General features: G+C 53.3%; 1 protein-coding gene across 4 annotated transcripts in view; it reads left to right on the top strand.

The window, feature by feature from the left end:
* LOC144943686 (plexin-A2-like) overlaps positions 1–24,801 on the top strand; it is a 295,017-nt gene that overhangs the window by 22,588 nt on the left and 247,628 nt on the right. For all 4 annotated transcript variants that reach the window (XM_078871418.1, XM_078871419.1, XM_078871417.1 and 1 more), the window contains exons 3-5: positions 1,002–2,041; positions 5,106–5,386; positions 8,266–8,451. In XM_078871418.1, coding sequence (XP_078727544.1) covers positions 1,002–2,041; positions 5,106–5,386; positions 8,266–8,451 — 1,507 coding nt within the window. The remainder of the gene's footprint in view (positions 1–1,001; positions 2,042–5,105; positions 5,387–8,265; positions 8,452–24,801) is intronic.

The raw sequence follows: 24,801 nt of genomic DNA, 5'->3' as shown, positions 1-24,801 counted from the left end.
TCGGTCACCGGGTTCAAAGCGCAGCGCGCTAACCGCTGCGCCACCGCTCCAACCCCCACCGCGGCATTTTAACCCAGATCGAATTAAGGGGGGGGGGTAATTTTGGAAAAAGTGATCGTGCGACAATCTACTCCGTGATCCTGAGTAACGTTCACCGTTTTATACGATGACCACTTCGTCTTGGCTATCGTGTCGTTGCACCCGTTCGTGCCCCATCTCGTTCTGTCTCGCGTGGTACGTTAACCGGTAGGTGACATTTGCATAACTTCTGCATGCGATTAACATGCATTGCAAACAATTCTCGCTCGCGCGCGCCTCCAAGCGCGTAATGTGAGTGGAGAGTGGCCGCGGGCCTCAGAGGTCACAGCGGAGCAGAGATCCAGGATCCGAGTTCCTGGTTGTTGCGTCCACCCAAAGACAAAGATTCCCCGTGGAGCCTACACAGGCTGTTGGGGGCAAGTTCTGTTTAGCGAGCAGCTATGAACGGCGACAAGGTGGCTGAGTGGGGTGGTGTGGCCAACACCACGCCCGAACGCCTTTGTCACCCCAGTGGCGATGATGTTTACACTCTGCAGTGGAGATACTCATTTTAGCAGCAGCCCCCAGCGGCAACAGTTCAGTCGCGCTGAGCGCGCTGTGACCCGATTTCGACCCCCACTCACAGCCACCAACACCAGTGACGATTATCTGAACTCGTCCTGGGGCTCCCCAAGATCAAATCACGCAAACCAAAGACAAAGATCCCCCGTATAGCCTCAACAGACCGTTGGGGCAAGTGCTGTTTGCGAGAACCTATGAAGGCCGGCACGGCACAACGAGGGGGTGGGTGGCAAACACTGACGCCCGGCCGCCTTTCTCTCCCCCAGTGGCGATGTTTACACACACATACATACACCGCACCAGCCATTCATTTGAAGCTGAGTCGACCTCGGGGAGGTAGGGCCCATGAGCGATCCGCACACTCGCCACGCTGACTCACTCTCTCGCCTCGCGCCCGACAGATTCCCGTCGGAAAACCCCGCGTGGCCTCTCAACCACCTCGCGGTGCACGAGCGCACGGGCGCGGTGTACGTGGGCGGCGTGAACCGCGTGTACCGCCTGGCGGGCGACCTACGGCTGGGCCGCGCGCACGAGACGGGCCCCGCGCGCGACAACCGCGACTGCTACCCGCCGCCGATGGTGGAGGCGTGCAGGCGCGAGCCGGCGCCCACCGACAACGTCAACAAGCTGCTGCTCCTCGACTACGCGGGCGACCGGCTGCTGGCGTGCGGCAGCGTCTACCAGGGCGTGTGCCAGCTGCTCAAGCCCGACGACCTCTTCAAGCTCGGCGAGCCCATGCACCGCTCCGAGCACTACCTCTCGAGCGTCAACGACAGCGCCACGATGTTCGGCTTCGTCGTGCCGCGGCGCGGCGGTGGCGGCGGCGGTGCTGGAGGAGGAGGCGGAGGAGGGGTGCGGACGGTGGGCGAGGATGGTGGTGGTGCGGTGCCAGATGATCGCGCGGCGGCTGCGGCAGCGGCGGCGGCATCGGAGGACGATTCGACGCGCGCGACGCCGCGGCCGCCGTTTCCGTCGGACGAGTCAAACGTCGGATCGACGACGGTCGCCCAGCAGCAGCAGCAGCAGGAGGAGGGGTCGGAGCGGCGGCCACGAGAGGACGAGTCGAGCGGCGAGAGCGTGCTGTTCGTGGGCACCCCCGTGGGCGGCAAGGTGGACTACTTCCCGACACTGTCGAGCCGCACGCTGAAGAGGGACGCGGAGGACGCGGACATGTTCGGCTACGTCTACCACGACGAGTTCGTGTCGTCGCAGCTCAAGATCCCGTCGGACACGCTGTCGTCGTTCCCGGGCTTCGATATCTACTACGTCTACGGCTTCCAGAGCGGCGGCTTCGTCTACTTCCTCACGGTGCAGCCCGACACGAGGAAGCTGTCGAGCGACGCCGAGCGGAGGTCGCACTTCGCCTCCAAGATCGTGCGTCTGTGCGAGGGCGACACTCACTTCTACTCCTACGTGGAGCTGCCGATCGCCTGCGTCAAGGGTAACGTTCCCTCCTTCGTTCGTTCATTCATTCATTTCGTCCGCCACGCGAGAGTCCGCGGAACAAACGTGTAACGTCTCGACGACAGCGTTCGCGTAAACTGCTCTTGCTGCCATGCTGCAGTGTCGATCGTTTGAGGGTCGCGGTCGCTTCGAACGTCGAACGCCGACTGAAGTGCCCGGGTTTTTTGCTGGAGTTTGCGCATCAAAGACGGGGGGGGGGGGCGACGCGTCCAAAAGAGTGACACCGCCGTCTCCGTCGAGCTGGGCTCCCGCTCGCTGGGAGACCACTCGCAGACGATGTCGAGCCGTCGGACGCCAAAGAAGGTGTCATTGAGATCGCATGTGGATGGGTAACTCTGCGTAAAAAAAACGTTGTTTTTATGTTACCAGGTAAGGCCCACTGATCTATATAGGTCTTTTTCAGAAGCGACCTGCCCTCAAATGATAGCTCAGCAAAGTGCCTTATCACGTGGAAATGTATAGCAGCCAAATACTTCAAACGCTGTGATGTTGATTATAAATGTGGAGGGGAAAACCGGAGGACCCGGAGAAAAATCCACGCGATCTTGGGAAGAAAGACACGCAAACTTCACATATACAGGCGTCAGGGTCGGGGTCGAGCCCACGACCTCCCGCTGCGTTCACAATTCCCATCCCCTGCCCGTTGCGAACGAAGGCAGTGATACATGGCGAGAAGGAGCGCCGCGGTGGCGAGATGGTTTTCTCCCTCGGCCTGGTATGCAGGAGGTCGTGAGTTAGATCCTGACCCTGACGCCTGCTGTGTATTTGGAGTTTGCGTGTCTCTCTCTCATCATCATCACGGTGGCTATGAGATGTTAACCACCTCGCCTGGTATACAGGAAGTCGTGCGTTCGATGCCGACCCTGACGCCTGTTAAATATTTGTAGTTTCCGTGTTCTCTCCCCGTGGTCGCGTGGATATGTCTTCAATGTGCGTTTTTTAAAAATCTTTGGCTGCTATAAATTTCCACGTGATAAGCCACTTCGCTGAGTTATAATTTGTTGGCCGGGTCACTTCTGAAAATAACTATATATATATAGCTGGTAAAATAAAACAAAATAGTTTAGTTCGAGTTAAGTCTACTTGCCGGGAGGTGAATGCCGATGTCGAGGCCCATGCTGCCACTGCTGCTATTGGCCACGACGATAGGGCTTCAGCAGAGAGAGTTTCACGTCTTCTTGCTATTCCTCCTTCTCCTCCTCCGTCGAAGGAGCGCAGACCACAGTGGTCTACGATATGCGCCATCGTTTGAAGCGCGATTTACACTGCATGCGTGCATATTTCGCGAATCGGACGCAATGTTCGATTGACGACTCGGACGCACGGAGCCAAATTTTGAAGTCCCCCTCCCCAGCCTGGAGAGATGAGGGCCTGAACGGGCGAGAGCCTTGGCGGGTGACAGCATGGAGCTACTACTTGAAGATGAGTTTTCTCGGTGGCAGCTGCTATTGCTACTGCTGCTGCTACTGCTGCTGCTATTGCTACTGCTGCTGCTACTGCTACCGCTGCTGCTGCTATTGCTACTGCTGCTGCTGCTACCGCTGCTGCTGCTATTGCTACTGCTGCTACCGCTGTTGCTACTGCTGCTGCTGCCGCTGCTGCCGCTACTGCTGCTACTGCTGCGTGTGCGTGCACTGGGCTAGAGGGTTCCAGACGCGCTGCTGCCGGTGCAGCTGCAGAGAAAAACGCCGCTCGACCTGGACGGTGTCGCTTCGTGGGGCGGTGGGCAGGTTGTTAGACGAAGCTCCTTAGGACGCGGTGGCGGTGTGCCGTGGTCGGTGGAGCGAGAAGGGAAGGGGAGCTTTGGGCGCGGGACCTTGGAAGAGAGATGGAACTCGATGGCACAGGATAGCGATTTTGCACCGTGTCCTGAGTTTGATGGGAATTCGTTTTTTTCTTATTCTTGCTTTTGGTTCTCAAGCTGACTGGCAGCTCTACCCGATAACATGCTCCCATGTCAGATATATAATTTAGTATCGGCATACCAATGCGCAGTTAAAGAAATGGCTCCACTTTTTTGAATCCACCCCTCCACCCACCCGAGGCCTCTGCCCACTCCAACCTCTGCCCACCCCGACCTCTGTAGTGGAAGCACATTGACGAGAGCGAGCAATTGCAGGGCTGCGCCTTTATCTGTTGTTCAAAAATACTAAATGCAGGAGTCTCGCTCGGAATGTGCCGATCTCATCAGTTCTCCGAGGCTTTCACTGTGCCTTGCAATTAAGATTTCACGATTTAACGGAACGGCAAATCCTGTAGTAACAAGGCCATGCAATCTCTTGTCGGAGACAGACATTCGTTTTTTTTTTAAAGCAACGGCCACTTGTTATTTAAATTAGAAGCAGACGCGGACTGGACTTCCTGACATCTCGGGACCCCCTGGGATGTTTTTTTTCTTCCTGAGCTGAGCATCTGTGCGATGTGTGATACGATGGCTGCTGCTACTACTGGTGCTACTACTGCAGATACTCCTGCTGTCACTGCTGCTGTCACTGCTGCTGTCACTGCTGCTGCTGCTCTTACGACTACTGCTGCTACTATTGCTGCTGCTATCACTTGCTGCTACGTGTTAAGCTACTGTTGCCACGGCTCCTGCTACTGCTGCTACTATTGCTGCTGTCATTACTGCTCCTACTACTGGTGCTACTGCTTCTGCCACGACTTCTTTCTGCCACTATTGCTGCTCCTGCTACCATTGCTGCTGCTGCTACTACTGCTGTTACTCTTGCTGCCTAGAATTCTTGCTGCTACTACTGTTACTGTTCCTACAACTGCTACTACTGACCCTGCTACTACTGCTACTACTCCTGCTGCCACGACTTCTTGCTGCCACTGCTGCTACTGCTCCTAATACTGCTACTACTGACCCTGCTACTGATCGTGCTACTACTGCTGCAACTACTCATGCCACGACTTCTCGCTGCCACTACCGCTGCTGCTGCTGCTTCCTACTTACCGCCGCTGCCACCCTCACTCAACCACGTGCTGCCCTTCCACGATTCCCCTCTCCTGCATACCACCCCGCCCCCCCCCCTGCACAGACGGTGTGGAGTACACCTTGCTGGAGGCGGCCTTCACTGCGCCGCAGGGGGCCGGCCTTGCGGCGTCGCTGGGCCTCGACGTGACCGAGGACGTGACGCTCGCCGTGTTCTCGCGTGACCGGCGAGACCGTTCGAGTCCGCCGGGCGACACGGCGCTCTGCGCCTTCCCGCTACGCGACGTCAACCGCAGGATCCGCGAGCGCATCCGGGACTGCTACCTGGGGCAGGGTCGCCTCGAGCTGGGCTGGCACATCAAGAAGGACATACCTTGCTGGTACGCGGTAAGTCTTGCCGCGTGGCACGCGCTGGTGGTGGTGGTGGTTGCCGTGGTGGTGTTTTGTTGGCCACGGTGGCGAGATATTAACTGCCTCGACTGGTATGCAGGAGGTCGTGGGTTCGATCCGGACCCTGACGCCTGCTGCTGTATATTTGGAGTGTTTTTTTCCCCGTGGTCGCGTAGATTTTTCTCCGGGTCCTGCGGTTTTTCCCTCCACATTTAGAAACACACGTTTAGAGTATTTGGCTGCAATACATTTCCACGTGATAAGCCACTTCATTCGACCATCATTTATGACCAGGTCGCTTCTGAAATAGAACTATACAACTCAGTGGGCATTATCTGGTAAAATAAAAAGTCTATATTTTAAATAGATTATAGTTTGAGCGGTGTTACCGCTGTACGTATATATGTTGAACTTCTTTCGCACCATACGTGGCCAACCACGCTAATCGAAGGTGTGGGGGAAGGGCAACAAACTAAACACACAAATCAGTTCTAAAGAAATACTTTTCAATCTGGATGATAATTTAAAAGTGCCTAGCTCCAGTGGCTTCCTAGTATTGGAAGGAAGAGCGTTCCAGACGGCCGCAGAAGCGCATCTGAAAGCACGATGCAGTGTCCGATGGGTAGCCAAACAGCCGCTGCGAGGATGAGCAGAGATCGCGTGATGTTTTACTGCTTCTACTTCTCTCGTTTACTCTCCTGGATGTTAAAGCACCCGGTGGCGTTATTAGGCAAAGTGTAAAGGACACGGTCCCAATTTGCCTATTCATGAAAATGACTCGCAAATTACTTAATTATGTCGGGGAAACACATGCTCGAGTATCATCTTACCCATACTAGCAGTCTAATGCCCATCTGGCTAGATTTAACAACGCGAAAATATGCGAATTGCATATGCAAAACATTTAAATGTATTTGTTTTCCATCCTGTACGAATGTTTACGAATATTTCTGTTGTGAGCCCTCGACATTTACAGACTTGAATTATTATTGCCCATTTGGTTTCAAGATCAACTCGGGCAAACGGCGAAGCTTCCTGGGTAGTGGGTGGGACTTCCTGAGTAAGTAGGGGGCTAGTACCTGAATGGTGGGCGGGGCTACCTAGGTAGTGGGCGGGGCTAGTACCTGAATGGTGGGCGGGGCTACCTGGGTAGTGGGCGGGGCTACCTGGGTAGTGGGCGGGGCTAGTACCTGAATAGTGGGCGGGGCTAGTACCTGAATAGTGGGCGGGGCTACCCGGGTAGTGGGCGGGGCTATTACATGAATGGTGGGCGGGGCTAGTACCTGAATGGTGGGCGGGGTTACCCGGGCAGTGGGCGGGGCTATCATAGCAGTGGACGGGGTTACCTGAGCAGTAGGGGTGGCTACCTTTCCATCTCTGACAGACTTGCTCAATTCAAGAAACACATTAAACTCGTATCAAGAGTTCCGATTGTTGCTGGCCGCTTTGCGTTTTGGGCCAATGGGCCTACTGTGCCGAGCAAACGTGATTTAAAAAGTTAAAACGAGGCCACGAGCTGCTGCCATCAATATTTCCCCTGACTTGAGCATTGGTCGTAAGAGGTTGGCAGGTGGAGGCATCAATCAATCGATCGATCTTTGTTTTAGGTTCCAATATCGCCCTCAATAAAGTAGTGCATCGGTGCACATTCCAGCGTAAGAAAAGGTAAGTAGTAAATATAAATACAAATTAAAAAGTAAAGAGACGGTTTTTGTTAATTTTAATTTCAGTCAATCAATTGATGACACGGGGAGGGGTGGAGGGAGGGATGAGTCCGAGGGAATGGTGCAGCTGATCCGGGCAAGGTCTCCGTGTGTTGCACAATCGAGCTGAGAGGTCCACTCAGGCACGCGCTCCGGTGGTGCTGGTGGTGGTGGCGGTGGGGAGTTGGTGGGTCACGAGCAGATGTGTGAACCATCACAGGGCCGCGAGGTTTTGGCTTAACAGCAAGTGGGTTTGTCGAGTGACGTGTGTATCTCCCTGTGTGTGTGTGGTGGATTTTCTCCAGGCGAGCATCCCAATGTAGCGGGACCCTTATGACAAAAAGTAATCTTGAAACTCAGTGAGGCTTCCCTGTGTAAATGAATAAACTGTGTACGCTGCCAGGAGAATGTTTACCATTTCCGAGGCAATGAAATGAAGAATTGTTCAAAGCTGGAGGAATAAATTAACGGATGTTAATTAAAAATGTGTGGACATTAATCGCCATCTAGCATGCTGCACTCATTTATCTTTACGTGTAATTTAACAAAATAAAAAATACAAATTTTTTGAATTAATTACTTCGCTGCTATTACGAGCCAAAAGGCAGCTTGGCTGGTGATTAATGTTGACCACTCACAGTGTAGATTATCACGTGCTGAAACATTTCTGTAAGTTTTATCCTCCGTGTCCCTTGTCCAATCTGCTCCCTTGTTCCTTGTCCGCTCAACCACAACCACCACGACCAACATCACCACTGCCAACAACAATACCACCACCACTACCTACCACTGCTACCACTGCCACAAATACCACCACTAACACTAACATCTCCACCGTGATCATCACAACCACCACTGCGACCACTACCACCACCACCATTACCACCAACATGGCCAACATCATTTCCACCACCACCACCACCATCACAACCACCACCACCACAAAATTTCCCATCACCTCCACCACCCATTTCACCATCAACATCGTAACCTCTAACACCACCAACATCTCCACAACCTGTACACCCACAACCACCACCACCACTACTTGCACCATCTTCACCCCAAAAACCACCACCACCATTTGTACCATAACCACCACTATCTCTGACACCGCCTCCACCACCACCACCAACAACCACCACCACCACCACCAACCACGCTCATCCACAGCCGGTGAAGATCGAGGAGGACTTCTGTGGCCTGGACACGAACCAGCCCCTGGGGGGTCTCTCGCGCATCGAGGGGGTCCCACTCCTCGCGGCCGAGCCCGGCGACGGCATGACGTCGGTCATCTCCTACGTGCACGGCAACCACACAGTGGTGTTCGCCGGTACGGCCGGGGGCAGCCTCAAGAAGGTGAGCGACTCGTGGCCGCGTTGACCCGAACACACCGCGTCATTGTGTCGCCATCTTGGCAACGTGGCCTCGTTGGCAACGTCGCCACCGGAACCGTGGCACGGTGTCACCACGTCTCGATATCTCGGTCACCACTTTGACGCGTCGCCGCGTGACCACGTTAGCACGTTACCATGGCGCCACGGCACCATGTCATCACGTTACCATGGCACCGCGTCACCGTGCCACTGTGTCACCACATTACCACGTCACTGGATCACCACGTCACTGGATCACCACGTAACCATGGCACCACGTCACCGCTTCACCACGTCACCGTGCCACTGTTTCACCACGCCACCACATCGCCACGTCACCACGTTACCATGTCGCCATAGGCCGTGAGAAACAATCAAAGGACGGCAAATCAATCACAGCCGTTCCGTCAAAAAAGCACAAAACCAAAACACCACCACCAGCTGCGAGCCAGCGAGCGAGCGAGCGAGCGACAGATGGTTGACCACAAATGCTCCTCCTCCCGTATTCAACGCGAAATCACCGAGCGCCGCGTGCCCCGCAAAAGCGAGCGCAACTTCTTCATCGCGAATCTTCAACTTCATCGCGCAACTTCTTCATCGCGAATCTTCAACTTCATCGCGCAAGTTCTTCATCGCGAATCGCCGCCACTCGCGGGCGGGTGGCCGGCCTCTCCTCCCCCCTGTCGCTGGTGCTGCGGAGAGACCGGGCGGAATTAGCAGCTCGGAGCGATGGGTGACGTTCCGCCAAGACAGGGGCAAGAGAGAGAGAGAGAGAGAAAATAAAAAAGAAATAAAATAAGCAATAAAACCGCAAAACAAAAAGAAACGAGCGCACGCACACTAGCTCTCACACCATCGTACCAGCTTTGAGGCTTGCGGGTGACCTATTTGCGCCGACTTGCTCTTAAAACCTGCCAATTTGTGTCGGAGTGAGGCTGCAGACAGCAAATTCAAATCCCAAGCATGCGTGAAAGGGATTTTTTTTTTGCTGTTGTTTTGTTCGAACCACGTGGCCGAGGCCACAGCCTTCATTTCTTACACGGCCTCGCGCCGCTGGTTAACTCTTTGCCTTGCGCCTTCAAAAAAGAACCTCAAGGATGAAAGGCGACAACTGAGAACTTTTTTTTTACATCCTTTAAAATCACTATTATTATTACTACGCGTCGTTATGGACTTTGCAAGATCCGACCATGTCCGACCAGTGCTTGCTGAGCTGCATTGGCTTCCGGTTGCTGAACGAATACGGTATGAGGTCACACTCACGACACACAAAGTGCTTGCCACAAATGAACCACAATACCTCGCTGATCTCGTCACGGAGCATGAACCATCCTCGCAGGCCGCAACAGCAGCTTTTGTCAAATCCATCGAACAAAGACGGGCGCAGCGTCGCACGGTGCTTTCAGATGCGCTTCTGCGGCCGTCTGGAATGCTCTCTTCCTTCCGATATTAGGAAGCCACTGGAGCTGTGCACTTTTAAATCATCTCGATTGAAAACGAATTTCTTTAGGGCGGCTTTTTTGTGTTTAGTTATTTGTCCTTTCTCCTGCACCTCCGATTAGCGCGGTTGGTTACGTACGGTGTGAAAGAAGTTCAACATACACACATTCTTATTGCAGACGTGGCTGTAAAAGTGATGACTAGGAGATGGCGGACCGGCTTGAAATCTGTCCTACGCCAGAAGTGAATTCTTTATTTATCCAGGAGAGCGGCACTGAGTCACGGGACTCTTTCCAGGAGGGTCCTGCCACTGCACTGGGGCGATACGGTGGCGAGATGTTAACTATCTCGCGCGGTATACAGGAGGTCGTGGGTTCGATCCCGACCTTGACGCCTCGATATTTGGAGTTTGCGTGTCTCTCTGACGTGGTCATGTGGATTTTTCTCCGGGTCCTCCAGTTTTTCCCACCACATTTAGAATCCGCATGTGTTTGGATGCGATCTGTTCCCACATAAGCCACTTCTTTGCGCTATTATTTGTGACCAGGTCGCGTCTGAAAAAAATAGCTATACTAGCTCTTTGGGCCTTAATTAGTAAAATAAAAAATAGTATAATAGGTACGAAGTGGCGAATCGCTATGAGCAGCCTTTGATCTGCCGCGCTAGCTGCAATTATTTACGAAAAATGTAAAAGCAAAATGGAAATCGATAGGAAATCTTTGTAGCCACCGTCTTCCACTCGAGCACGGGTAAGAGGTGCGTGGGAAACGCGACGACTCGTGGTGACCGCTGACGCTCTCAACGAGCATATGACGAAAACAACCCTCCCAACCCCCCCGCAGTATGAGATATTTAACCTTTATCTTTTCTAAGCTGGCGACATACAAATTCGGAACTTCCGCGTCGCAGTTCCGTATGCACGCGTTGGCTATCATCATCATCGTCGTCATCGTTATCATCATAATCATCGTCATCATTGTCAACATCATTATCTTTTGGTAAAGTCATGTAGGCATAAAATAAAATGAATCACGACGTTTCGGGCGCAACACAAGCGTCCGTCATCAGGTGGGAAAGCATGGTGACCACCTGGTGTTGCGCCCGAAACGTCGTGATTTATTTTATTTTATACCTACGTGACTTTACCGAAAGAACCAAAGAGAACTGATTCCTGCAGTCACGAAAGCTTCAAATCAAGATTGAACATCATTATCGTTGTCGTCATCACCATCGTCATTGTCATCAACATCATCATCGTCGTCGTCGTTATCGTCATCGTCATCATCATCATTGTCATCGTCGTCGTCATCGTCGTCATCATCAGCTGTATTCTTTTGGTTAAGCGCTTTTTGCTCGATCCATGCCACTGTTTCCCCGTCATCATAATTCGTAAAATGTGAACGGCACGCGGCATTTGCTGGGCTTGGCGTTCGGATGAGCTCGCAAGACACGTGCCACCTCTAATGGGAAATTACACGCTCCGGGTTCATCGCCGATTCGCTCGTTACACCGCGCGGTTTGTCCTCCCTCCTCGAGCCGCGACGGACAGCGGGGCTTGGATTCGCGAAGGCGTCCACATTTCCGCCGCGTCTCCAACACGCAACGGCTGCTTGACCGTGGAGTGGTGGCGCGGTGGTTAGCGCTGCGCTGCTGCCTACGAACACAGGCAGATCGCAGTTCGTCTCCCTGCCACGGCTAACGCCAGTGGCAGTTTATGTTCGGGTGCCCCTGGCCGCCAAAGCCCCATTGACTAGCGCGGTGAAGTATGGTCAATAAAGCCCCCAACGATTGACGTGGAGCGGCAGAGGCACTCACAGCGGCGGCGGATTGATTAAGGGCTGTGAATTGTTATCCGCGATGGGTGCTGTCGAAGGGACGTGGATGTGAGAAGCGATCTAAAATCATCTGCTTGTTCATTGCGATTTCGCTGCGGTCTAATGGTGAGCAGCACACACCGCGAGCTTGCAATCCAGAGGGTTACCGGTTCGACGCCCTCTCCCGGCTCCGGCGGGTCGCGTGCGGTGGGGTACAGAGTGGGTAACTTCCACGTCTTCCAAGACGTCCGTCCGCGCGTGGAAGAGTAGGCCAAATACCCCACTTGCGCCGGCAGTGTCGCGAGTAAACGATTGCAGGGCTGCCCCCTTTACATTTCCCGTTCACTCATTCGTCCATCACCATCGTCGTTGTCGCCGTTATTTTGATGGTGCTATCCCCCGCACCCAACCCGCATCGGAGCTCACGACGTAAACGAAAACTCCCCGAGGCAATCAGCCGCGGGGAGCTTTGAAATCACCACGAGGCTGGCACGGCGCTGGCCTTTCCGCTGTGTCAGTTTATTTCTTGATTTACACGTTGTTCCCTGTCGCTCGCGAGGAGCGAACAAGTCGATAGTACCCTTCCAGCCGGACCGCTGGAGCGTCTTGTCTCAGCTCCTCCGCGCTAAATTGCTGTGGCATTGAGTGCGCCGCTTTTAGCCACGGGCTACTGGGCTCGAACAAGGCGGTTCCGACCGCGGAGGAGGGCAGACGGGTGGATGGGTGTGTGGATGGGCAGGCGGGTGGATGGGTGTGTGGATGGGCAGGCGGGTGGATGAGTGTGTGGGTGGGCAGGCGGGTGGATGGGTGTGTGGATGGGCAGGCGGGTAGATGGGTGTGTGAGTGGGCAGGCGGGTGGAGGAGTGTGTGGGTGGGCAGGCGGGTGGATGGATGTGTGGGTGGGCAGGCGGGTGGATGGGTGTGTGGGTGGGCAGGCGGGTAGATGGGTGTGTAGATGGGCAGGCGGGTGGATGAGTGTGGGGTGGGCAGGCGGGTGGATGGGTGTGTGGGTGGGCAGGCGGGTGGATGGATGTGTGGATGGATGGGCAGGCGGGTGGATGGGTGTGTGGGTGGGCAGGCGGGTGGATGGGTGTGTGGGTGGGCAGACGGGTGGATTGGTGTGGGTGGGCAGGCGGGTGGATGGATGTGTGGGTGGGCAGGCGGGTGGATGGGTGTGTGGGTGGGCAGGCGGGTAGATGGGTGTGTGGATGGGCAGGCGGGTGGATGAGTGTGTGGGTGGGCAGGCGGGTGGATGGGTGTGTGGGTGGGCAGGCGGGTGGATGGGTGTGTGGATGGATGGGCAGGCGGGTGGATGGGTGTGTGGGTGGGCAGGAAGGTGGATGGGTGTGTGGGTGGGCAGGCGGGTGGATGGGTGTGTGGGTGGGCAGGCGGGTGGATGGGTGTGTGGGTGGGCAGGTGGGTGGATGGGTGTGTGGGTGGGCAGGCGGGTAGATGGGTGTGTGAGTGGGCAGGCGGGTGGATGAGTGTGTGGGTGGGCAGGCGGGTGGATGGGTGTGTGGATGGGCAGGCGGGTGGATGGGTGTGTGGATGGGCAGGCGGGTGGATGGGTGTGTGGGTAAGGAAAGGCGTGTGGATGGATGTGTGGGTGGGCAGGCGGGTGGATGGGTGTGTGGATGGGCAGGCGGGTGGATGGGTGTGTGGGTAAGGAAAGGCGTGTGGATGGATGTGTGGGTGGGCAGGCGGGTGGATGGGTGTGTGGGTGGGCAGGCGGGTAGATGGGTGTGTGGATGGGCAGGCGGGTGGATGAGTGTGTGGGTGGGCAGGCGGGTGGATGGGTGTGTGGGTGGGCAGGCGGGTGGATGGGTGTGTGGATGGATGGGCAGGCGGGTGGATGGGTGTGTGGGTGGGCAGGCGGGTAGATGGGTGTGTGGATGGGCAGGCGGGTGGATGAGTGTGTGGGTGGGCAGGCCGGTGGATGGGTGTGTGGGTGGGCAGGCGGGTGGATGGGTGTGTGGATGGAAGGGCAGGCAGGTGGATGGGTGTGTGGGTGGGCAGGCGGGTGGATGGGTGTGTGGGTGGGCAGACGGGTGGATGGGTGTGGGTGGGCAGGCGGGTCGATGGGTGTGTGGGTGGGCAGGCGGGTTGATGGGTGTGTGGGTGGGCAGGCGGGTGGATGGGTGTGTGGGTGGGCAGGTGGGTGGATGGGTGTGTGGGTGGGCAGGCGGGTGGATGGGTGTGTGGGTGGGCAGGCGGGTGGATGGGTGTGTGGGTGGGCAGGCGGGTGGATGGGTGTGTGGATGGGCAGGCGGGTGGATGGGTGTGTGGGTGGGCAGGCGGGTGGATGGGTGTGTGGATGGGCAGGCGGGTGGATGGGTGTGTGGGCAGGCGGGTGGATGGGTGTGTGGATGGGCAGGCGGATGGATGGGTGGATGGGTGGGTGGATGTGCGTGTGGATGGGTGGGTGGGCAGGCGAGTGGGTGGATGGGAGGGTGTGTGGTCAGACGGGCAGCCCCCGGAGCGTCTGGATGTTGCTGGAATGCACGGAACCTCGCTTACTTCTCGTGGCTCTGTAAACCCCCCCCCCCCCCGTGCCCGTCCCTCCTTTTATACATTCTAATATAAGCGATTTTTTGCTCAATATATTCTCAAACTTTGTTGCAGTTTAGACAGTTGTTATGCGCTTTGTCTTTGTTGTTGTTGGTAAAATAAAAGCTGCACGCATCTCAACATTTCAAGTGTCGGGTGGACGGTCATGCGTGGCGCGAGTGGTGTGTGACCCAGAGATTCCAACACCGGCACACATCGTGTGAAAACAAACAAAAAACCCAGAGAATGATATCCTGCTCCCAGATGGGTGTTGGAGCATTTGGTGGTCATCTCCTGTTTGCAGGCCTGAGCCAGTGCGGGGAATTACGCGTTCCCGTGGCAGGGATGAGTCTCCTACCCCCCCGCCCCCCCGCCCCCCCAATAGTACAGCCGCTGTTGGTTTTCTCACACAACGGTGCTTATTCTTTTGTTGTCGACCCCTGGAGGAAGGGATGATGGGCTGAGTCAACGACTCACCAATCGGGATGCGAACTCGCAACCTTCGGATTTGCGAGCCGCTCGCTCTACCCCGCGCGGTCACCTGGCCGGTTGGCTTCTCAAAGTCGAGTCTGAACAAGTGTCGGTCCAGTGTTCGGTGACGACGTTGCTCCAAACGTTCATAGCCGGCCCGAGATGAATGCGCGACAGACGACGGCGGATTGGCGTTGTTACATTGACTCCATTGTCATCCTCCACCCCCTCACCACCAGAGTTGATGTGTGGCCCCTCCCTCTCCCTCCCCCTTTAAACAAGGCCACGGCGTCGGGTTAGAGACGGGGGGATCTTTGTTGTGTGCGGTGTGGAAATATCGCCACCGGGGAGACAAAGGCGGCCTGGGCGTGGTGTTGGCCACCCTTCATGCTCACAGCACTTGCCCCAAAAGTCTGTTCAGGCTTTACGGGGGGGGTTTGCTTTTGGTGGCGGTGTGGGGAGCGGTGGCGCAGTGGTTAGTGCACCGCCCTACCAACTCATTGTTGACCCGAGTTCGATTCGCTTTCACGGCCAGTATACAGTGGTGAATTTATGAACCGGTTCTGGGCCTACTCTAAGTCGACTCAGCCTTTAACGAGTACTTTATGCGCTGTGTAAACAGCAGCATTGGGGGAGACAAAGGTGTCCGTGTCGTCCTTCCCCACGCACCTCCGATGTGCACGGTTGGCTACGTACGGTGTGAAAGACGTTCAATACACATACTTACATGGAATCGTGTGACGATCCGCCACCACACGTCTGGGAGTTGTGGCTGGTGTGCGTCAGATGGACTCGTCACCTGCTCGGAACCGGGGTTGCCACCTCTCCTGGTTTTCCCGGGAGCTTGTCCGCCTTTTTTTGAGGAGGCAGCTGCTTGCTTTGGGAATAATCTTTCGCTCTTCCCGGGGAGATGTTCACTACCTTTGCCTGGTATACAGGATTTTGTCGGGTTTGATCCCGACCCTGACACCTGTATATTTGGAGTTCGCGTGTTCTTTCCGTGGTCGCGTGGATTTTCATAATAGGACCCTACGGGTTTCCCTCCACATTTAGAATCAACGTGCGTTTAGAGTATTTGGCCGCTACATATTTACACATGATAAGCCACTACCGTTGGGCTATCAATTGTGATAGCCAGGTCGTTTCTGAAAAAGAGCTATGTAGTTCAGTTTATACGGTAGTTAAAAAGAAATATATATCTCACCTGATGAAGATTGCTTTTGTTGCGATCGAAACGTCGTGATATTGTGATGATTTCTCTATCTACGTGGCTTTACCGAAAGACCCAAAGAATAAACATATTTATAGAAAAATACCGCTGAGATATCCATCCGTTGCTTCTTCTGCCCGAGAACAGAAGTGGCAATCCTACACTCCTAATCGCCCACACCCATCACCCACACCCATCACCCACCCACCCTGGACTTGCAACGATGGTGAGAGACGCAACGGTTTTAACAGAGCACAGAAGCACGGAGGCAACAGCATCATCAACCGCATCATCAACAACGACCGCAGCAACAACAACAACAACAGCAGCAGCAGCAGCAGCCGCGCGGCCGAGTTGTGAATAGATTGACAAACGAGGCCGCGGGTCGTCATCAGGGTGCCTGAATCAGTCTCAATCACCCGCGCCACCCCCGTCACATTGGGAAGATCGCCGCTCCATCAATAGGCGCCGAATAGAATTCGCCCGCAGTCATTCGCCGTCATGAATTGGCCGTGCGGCAAAATTCTTCATTGCCTCGGCCACCCCGGCTGACAGATAAAGGCTGGTTCAGGGGTGGGGGCGGGGGTGAGGAGCGGGGGGGGGCCTGGGGCGTTGGGGGGTGGCAGAAATGTTATATCTAATTCGGGTGCACTCGTGTGTGTGTGCGTGTGTCTGCATCGGTGTTCATGTGTTGGTGTGTGTGTGTATAGGTCTTCATAGGTGCTCGCTAACGGCACTTAAAACAGCCTTGGAAGGGCTACGGCGGGGGAATGTTGTCTCTGTCTTTGCATATTGGTGAGCGTGTGGTTAGCAGACTGCTTGTACTATGAAGCCAGGCCATGACCGGCCAATATCGGTGGCAAACATCTGAGCCGGTTTCGAGCCTACCCTCGATCGGCTCAGCCTCAAATTAGTACAAGGTGCGGTGTGCATCGACATCACCACTGGTTAGACAAAGGCGGCCGGGCGTGGTGCTTGACTACCCGCCGCGTCCGTCGTGTGCTGTTCCGGCCTTAATAGGTGCTCGCTAACAGCACTGGGGCGCCACGGTGGCGAGATGTTATCTACCTCGCCTGGTATACAGGAGATCGTGGGTTCGACCCTAACCCTGGTCGCGTGGATTTTTCTCCGGCTCCTCCGGTTTTTCATTCCGCATTTAGAATCATGTGTTGAGAGTATTTGGCTGCTATACATTTCCACGTGATAAAAAAGCCACTCGGTTGAGCGATCAGTTGTGGCCAGGTCGCTTCTGAAAAATAGATACATAGCTCAGTGGGACTAACCTGCTAAAATAAAAAAAATAGTTAATAGTTAACTAGTTAGCACGTGCCCCAACTGCCTGTTAAAGGCTACATGGGGATCTTTGCGAGAGTACATTGGGCTGTCTTCTTGTGGCCGTGGTGTTCGTAGCAGCAGCTGTCACCGCTGTGTCTCATTTAGCTCATAAATTGGTGGGCAATTTGAAGCGCCGTCATTTCCCTCTGTCAAGTTTGGAGGCATTATTGTTTGTTTTTTTTCTCTGGAAATGCCACGGTCGATATTCATTTGGCGTTCTTGTTTGCAGACCCGTGTTGACGCTTCGCTCGAGAATTAATAATCATAATTTTAAAAAGTAATATTCCTAACGAATATTTAGATTGCTGCGATCGGATCTCGCACCGCTCTGCGAGACATCAGAACGGATTCTTTATCTCGTGACGCGACGCTGATGCCAACAATCGGGAGAGAAATTTGTTGAGAATTTTTATTTTGACAAAATTTTGCTTTCACGTTAAAGCCAACGGCCCACACGTCCTTCGGGTGTAACCGTCCGTCCCACCCTGCCACCGGACGTGACGTTCTGCCAGCCAGCCAGCAAAACTTTTTTCTCACGCAGTATAATTTTCACGGCTATTACACAAGTGACGAGCGTGTTTAGAACAGCCGTCATTCTCTTTGACCAGAAAAGCAAAATAAACATTCCTGTAAATGGAAAATTAAATAGAGATACGCGTTTATTTACGGAACTAAATTGTGACATCGCAGAGGAGGGATGATGACCCCGTGGTTTTAGACCAAACGCTGGACCGGCAGGCGATTGAGTAAAATGCGCCCGAGGCTACGTCCGTCGCGGATGTGGAGCGGGGAAATCGGCTCGCGCGTAGGCCCCGGGTGGAATGTTACATTGCGGCAGCACGAGAGGTCGCGTGGGGAGGCCTCCATCCAGAGGTGGACAGATCGCGGCCGACGCCGACCACACGGTAACAATTTTGAATTTACGTGCTGGCCGATGCCAAAGTGGATAACAAATACGAACATCGGCTCTAAACTAAAATACCCCGAAAAAATATATCAGAGATTGTAATTTTGAACATAGTACGGTGTTGTTCTTTGTTCACGATTCAGCGTACTTTACAATGCAGAAGGCTAAAAACATTTCGAATGATGATGGGACAAATATTTTCCATTTTTCAAAATAATTTAATCCATCTCTGACTGCGTGAAGGCGAGCTGTCATCTCAAGTCTGCAGGGAATGGTATTGGGGTCTATAAGAAATCCCACTGGCCCCCAAAAAAACCCATTAAAAATACAGCATTTTTTTTAGCTAGCCATAGACCATTGACATGGTTGACAGGACATTTATTGCAAAATGTGGCTGCGAAAATAAATAAATATACGTATTAAACCCGCGATAACAATTTCCACACTGGGGCTTGTGTCGTATTTTCAAGAACACAGCGCTGCCTAATTGCACGTGCCGCCAATTCGCGTTAAACTGCAAAAGCAAAATGCGGCCACGACCGCTAAGTAGAAACGAAAATAATTTTTCGCCTCCCTGACGCTGGTTTCTAGCCGTCTGAAGGTGCAAGATTCTCACCACCGCTGCCTTAATGACTCACAATCTTTCCCCCCTAACCCCCAACCCCGCCCTATAAAAGATGTGACTTCAATGCAGTTAGAGCGTGGAAATACAATGATGATCTTTTTTGAGCTAAAAATTCTAAAACCATTATCGCTTTTCGGTTGCTTGGCAGGTTGGTAAGTTGTAATTTAAAAAAAAAATTGCTTCGGTCTTTGGGCCTCATTCATCTTAATTGAGCTCGCCATTCATCTGCAAAGTAAGTCCTCGTTTAACGCGGTAGATGTCCCCATAAATAATGTCACGATAAAGCCTGGCAAGATACGATGTACTACACACACCGCGCAGTGAGATGGCGGGACAGATTTTATTTGGGTACTCCGGCGCGTTGCTGTATCACTCCGCGTTCTGTATCAATGCACTGCTCAGCCGCGCAGCTCAAGAAAGTAGTTCGTCGCCGACCGTTCAGAAAGCGCGTTGTAACAGGCACGTTCCACGCTATAGCGGGGTGCGCGTTCTGCGTTGCGCGAACAATCTTTCCGAATGGAAGAAGCCAAGTCGTAGCGAAAACGCGCGTTCCAGTGTGAACAGTGCGCATTAAGCGAGGACTTTTTTTTCGGAGTTTCCTTTTGGTACGGTGGTCAAAAGAAGCATCCTGGAGTGGTAGCTGAGTGTGGAGTCCACTTCTTCCGCCAGACGACGCGTGTTGCATTGCGGATGGAATGCATCTCACTGGAAAATTTTGTTACACCCAAAAAAAACCGCGCCGGCATTATTTTAAAATAATATATAGAAATGAGTTTATTTTGGAGTAACACATGTTTGTGATTCTTGAAAGGGTTGTCAGCTACTCACTGGCTATAAAACAAAGTGTTCATCAGCAGACGTTAAGAAAAAAGTAATATCTTTAATACTCGTCAGGCCCCCATGCTGCAAACAAGTGCAATGCATCTTCTTGGTTCTTTCGGTAAAGTCACGTAGAAGGAAAATAATAAAATAATAATACAAACATAAAAAATATATATTATTATATTATTCTTTTTATATTATTTTATTATGTTTTATTTTTATTATTTTATTATTTCCCTTCTACGTGACTTTACCGAAAGAACCAAGAAGATGAATCCCTGCAGTCACGAAAGCTTTAAATCGAAAAGTGCAATGCAACTGTTATCACCCACTCTGTCTCTCTGGCATCTCTATGTAAGTGCTCTGAAGAAGGGCCGTTGCCTAAAACGTTGCAAATTATATATTTTCCCTCTCACGGCCACAGTGTTATTGACGAATGCGTTGAGGATGTTTTGTTGTTGTGGTGGTTGCAAGGACTTATTATTATATATATAAAAATATATACAAAATTTTACATCGGAATTAAGTGGCGGTTGATATCTGAACCGGTCCCGGTGCTTCTCACCCTTTCCCCATCCTGCACTGACAAGAATAGTGAAGTATGGTCATATAACCCCCCAACTTCCCGCATGCTGTCAGAACACCATCATCCAGCAGTGGATTGATAAAGGGCTGTAAATTATTATGAAATGGCATTGCGTTTTAATTTATTGTTTACTATTCACCTTTGTTTTAAACGTGAACAAAATTTGCTTGGTGGTGGTGGTGATGATGGTGATGATGCGCAAATGGAAAATTAAAAACTCTCTCCGGCAGTGTGCGGTGACTGTGATCAACACCCAGAAGTGACCCACGGGCGCGTAACGCAGACTCGGTGCCCCGATTCACAAATACGAAGGGAGGAGGCATCACCACCACCACCACGTCACCACTGTCACAGCGATGCTGCACCACTCCGCTAGTCCTGTATGTATGGATGTTGAACCTCTTTCGCACCGTACGTAGCCAGCCGTGACAATCGGACTTGTGCGGGAGGAAGGACAGCAAACTAACGCGCAAAAAGCAGTTCTCAAGAAATGACTTTTTAATCGAGATGATGTCAAAGTGCGTAGCTTCCAGTGGCTTCCTAACATCGGAAGGAAAAGTGTTCGTGGTTTATGTCGTGGAGGGCAGGTGCTTTCGGAGCCCATGACCCTCTGCTCATGATCATGAAGGACCTTCATGATGGTGACCTCAAGGTGGACATAGCCTGGCACAAGCGTCGTGGTGACGTCACCGCCACTTAGTGGCGAATGGCGGTTGTTGTTGTTGTTGTTGGAGGGCAGGTGATGTGGTCAGTGTCTTTGTTCAACCTTTAGTCACCTTGATCGGCCGTGTCTCTGGCTCGGCTGATAAAAAAAAACAACCCACAACCATTGATTTGTCCGTTACTTAAAACCACGACGGGGAGCCCATCACGATGCCCGATCTCGAGTGACTGACGTCCTCTGTGTGACTCCGTTAGATTGCCGTGTCGTGATTCGATTTAAATGAATCGATTCCATCGGTAAAACGTTTGAGTTTGTTTTCTCTCACAACACTGCGTGGCATATAGCGGCCGCTCGTGGCTGGAAGACAGGCCACGCGGAAGCCATTCGAGGACATCCACGACACAAAAAAAAACCGAATTCGTACATTCTCTTTTTCACATCATCCATTCTTACGCACGCGTGCATTTGATGCGTGCACTGTATTACGTTTGAGAGACGGAGAGATGAACACGTGGATTAGAGGACAGACGCGGGTTAAATACCTCAAATTAACTATCTTTTTTATTTTACCAGGTAAGGCCCGCTAAGCTATATAGTTATTTTCAGAAGCGACCCGGCCACAAATGATAGCCCAACAAAGTGGCGTTTGCTGTGGAAATCTATAGCAGCCAAATACTTTAAACGCATGATGTTGATTTTAAATGTAGAGGGAAAACCCGGAGGACCCGGAGAAAAAATCCATGCGACCAGGGGGAGATAAAACACCGCAAACTACAAATATACAGCAGCAGGCGTCAAGGTCAGTATCGAACCCACGACCTCCTGCGTACCAGGCGAGGGAGATAACATCTGTCCACCGTGGCGCCCTCTGATGATGATATTGTCCCGTGGTTGAGACTAAGGGCGGAGTGGCAGCCAGCGGAGTAATATGCATTCAAGAGAACGCCCGCCGCGTAGGTGAGGCATTGCAATCACCTCGTGGGCTAACAGCGCTCACCCCCACCATTCTGCTCAGGCTCGCGACGTGGGAGCTTTGCCGTTGCCCGTGCGTGTGCGCGCACATCGTGCAAGTCACGGCCGGGAGGTTCTGGGGCGCACCACCTCGCTGCGTCGTAGTTATCCGTGGGATTTAGGTGGGGGGCACAATCCGTAATCCCCCTTGCACCCAAATCCCAGACCCCCTCCCCCCGCTCCCTCTATGCCCACCAAACCCAACGCACCCTAATCTTCAGCACCCGATGGATCAGTCAATTGTATCTCCCCCACCTCCTGCCCCCTCCCAATCGCCCCCGGCCATCAGCCCCCGCCTTCAATGAGACCAACGATCCAATTCTCCCGCCGCTCGCTGCACTTTGCATGCAAATCGCGATCGTGCGACGGCGGGACGCATCGATTGTCGCGTGGTTTAACGCGGGAACTGCGGGGGAGGTGGAGAGGTGGGGTAAGCAGGGGGGGCGAGGGGAGGCTAGGGATACAGTAGTGTAGGAGACAGAGATTGGGGAGCGCAAGCCAGAGACCGGCGTAGTGAAGGTGCACGTGGAGAGAGAGGAACGCGCGCGCAGAGAGAGAGAGAGATAATTATTAATGAAGAGGCACGCGGCGGAGGGAGACACGCGGAGACACCCAAAGGGGGAGATACACGGGTAGAGAACCAGACGCAGGGGAGACTGCGTTGGAAAGCCACTTGAGATGCAGGGGCATCAACTGCGAGCGCACGCGTTTCACTTTGGCGAGGGGAACATCCTGCGCACACTCCCCGCTCTTTCCCCACCCACACGGACCAAGCTCCCCCTTGTAGACTCAACAGACTGTTGGGGCAAGTGCTGTCAGCGAGCACCTATGAAGGTCGGTGCGGCACACGAGGGAGTGTGTGGCGAGCAACACGCACGGCCGCCTTTGTCTCCCCTAGTGGCGACTTTTTCACACCGCACCAAGTACACATTTAACGCTGAGTCGACCTAGGGTAGGCCCAGAACCGGATCAGACAATCGTCACCGGTTTCGAACCCGGTCCGCTGAGTTCGTAGGACAGCGCGCTAACCGCTACACCACCGCTCCCCTCCCCAGATCATCTATCCTGGAGTCCCCAATCCCCGGGTCGCGGACCGGTACAGGTCCGTGGCCTGTTGGAACTGGGCCGCACAGCAGCAGGAGGTGAGAGCGGTGAGACCGAGCGTGGCCAGCCCGTTATTTTATTTACCACTTCCGTCCGCGCCTCTTCCCCGCACTGCGCACTTGTCTCAGTCACAGTGTTGGTGAGCCCACAAGCTGCTAACCCCTAGTTGCCACAATGAGTCAAAAAACAAACGCCGCTGGAGAGCGTCTGTGAAAAGGGGGAAAGACCCAATGATAAACCCCCCCCCCCCCCCCGGTCCATGAAAAAATTGTCTTCCACGAAACCGATCCCTGGTGCCAAAAACGTTGGAGACCGCTGATTCTATCCCACCTAAACGATCGCCCCGCGCCCCACCGCCGCTCCCCTCTGTACAACCCACGCTGTCGACCACCTCGTTCGCTTCAACAAAGCGCCGGCGTTTTGAAGTCTCGCCCTAAACTTTTGGAGACAGCTCGGATAGGTCAGCTTCTCTTCCTCCCCCCCCCTCGCCTTGTCTCGAAGCCAGGTCCCGATTGATTTCCGTTGAGATGGTGTCCCACGTCTGTCCGTCAGTCCGTCCGTCCGCGTGTCTCTCTCCGCGCGCATACGGGCAGCGGTGGCGTGAGATTTCCCAAACATCGGAGACGAGTGATTCTGAACCGCGTTTGTAGGTCGACTCAGCCTCAATTGGGGGTGCCTGGTGCGGGTTGATAGTAAAATGTCGCCACTCAGGGGAGACAAAGGCAGCCGGGCGTGAGGCTGGCCTCGTCTCGTGTGATAGGTTGCTACTCGCGAACAGCACTCGCCCCAAAAGTCTGTTAAAGGCTGTACGGGGGATTGCTGTTGTTGTTGTTGTTGTCTGTGTGTATACGTGCATGCGTGCACACTTGGTGTCGATGTGCGACTGGGTAGAGGCTTTTGGATTTCAGGCCCAGGGCCGGATTAAGGCACGGGGGCTTTTGGGGCTGCAGCTCACGAGCCTCCGCCAGCTGGAGGACTTCCAGAGATTTAAGTGAAAAGTTATTTCACTTGTGAATGGTGAATTTTATTTGTCGCTAGCCTTGCAAAAACTACATTAAATTTTTCTTCAACTTTGTTTTCCTTTTGAGAAGATTACCGGGGGTGCCTCGCAGTACCTGTAACCCAGGGGACCTACGAAATCTGAATCCGCGCCTGTTTAGGCCCAGCGTGTTTAACGCGCTCCACCTCAGGGCCAACAGCGGTGCATCTAACGATGCCCAGACGAGCGAAACTTTTTCGTGCCAAGTTGCGTCGCTGCGAGCGAACACCGTGAACATTGATGGGGAATTCTAGATTTGAAGCTTTCGTGACTGCAAAGGATTCATACTCTTAGTTCTTTCGGTAAAGTCACGTAGGACGGAGACTTGTGTTGCCTCCGAAACGTCGTGATTTTATTGTTTTATTGTTTATAATTTTCATTTCATTTTTTACCTACGTGACTTTACCGAAAGAACTAAGAGTATTGATGGGGAAGATTTCGCACAGCGTTAAGATGTCGCTCTGAACTGCGAGGAGAATGTTGCAATTCGATTGTGATATTTTTATGAAGATTCGAGAACAGTGCTTCTTAACCTTCACTGCAACCTTGCACCCTTTTGATTCTCATTCGCTAAAATTTTTAACAATGTTGATAAATGCATTGTGTGTGATTTAAACAAAGTAATCGTACTCACGTTCCAGTGCTTAATTTGTGTTTCCTTCTAAAAAAAAGATCTGGCCACGTCTGGCACCTCCAGAAGGGGCATCTCGTGATGATGATGATAACACGCTCAACGATGAGCGTTAATAGTTATACAT

The sequence above is a fragment of the Lampetra fluviatilis genome, chromosome 32 (assembly GCF_964198595.1).
Source record: "Lampetra fluviatilis chromosome 32, kcLamFluv1.1, whole genome shotgun sequence".
NCBI lineage: Eukaryota > Metazoa > Chordata > Hyperoartia > Petromyzontiformes > Petromyzontidae > Lampetra > Lampetra fluviatilis.
Note: the sequence above shows the minus strand (reverse complement) of the source record. Positions and strands in the feature narration are given on the sequence as shown.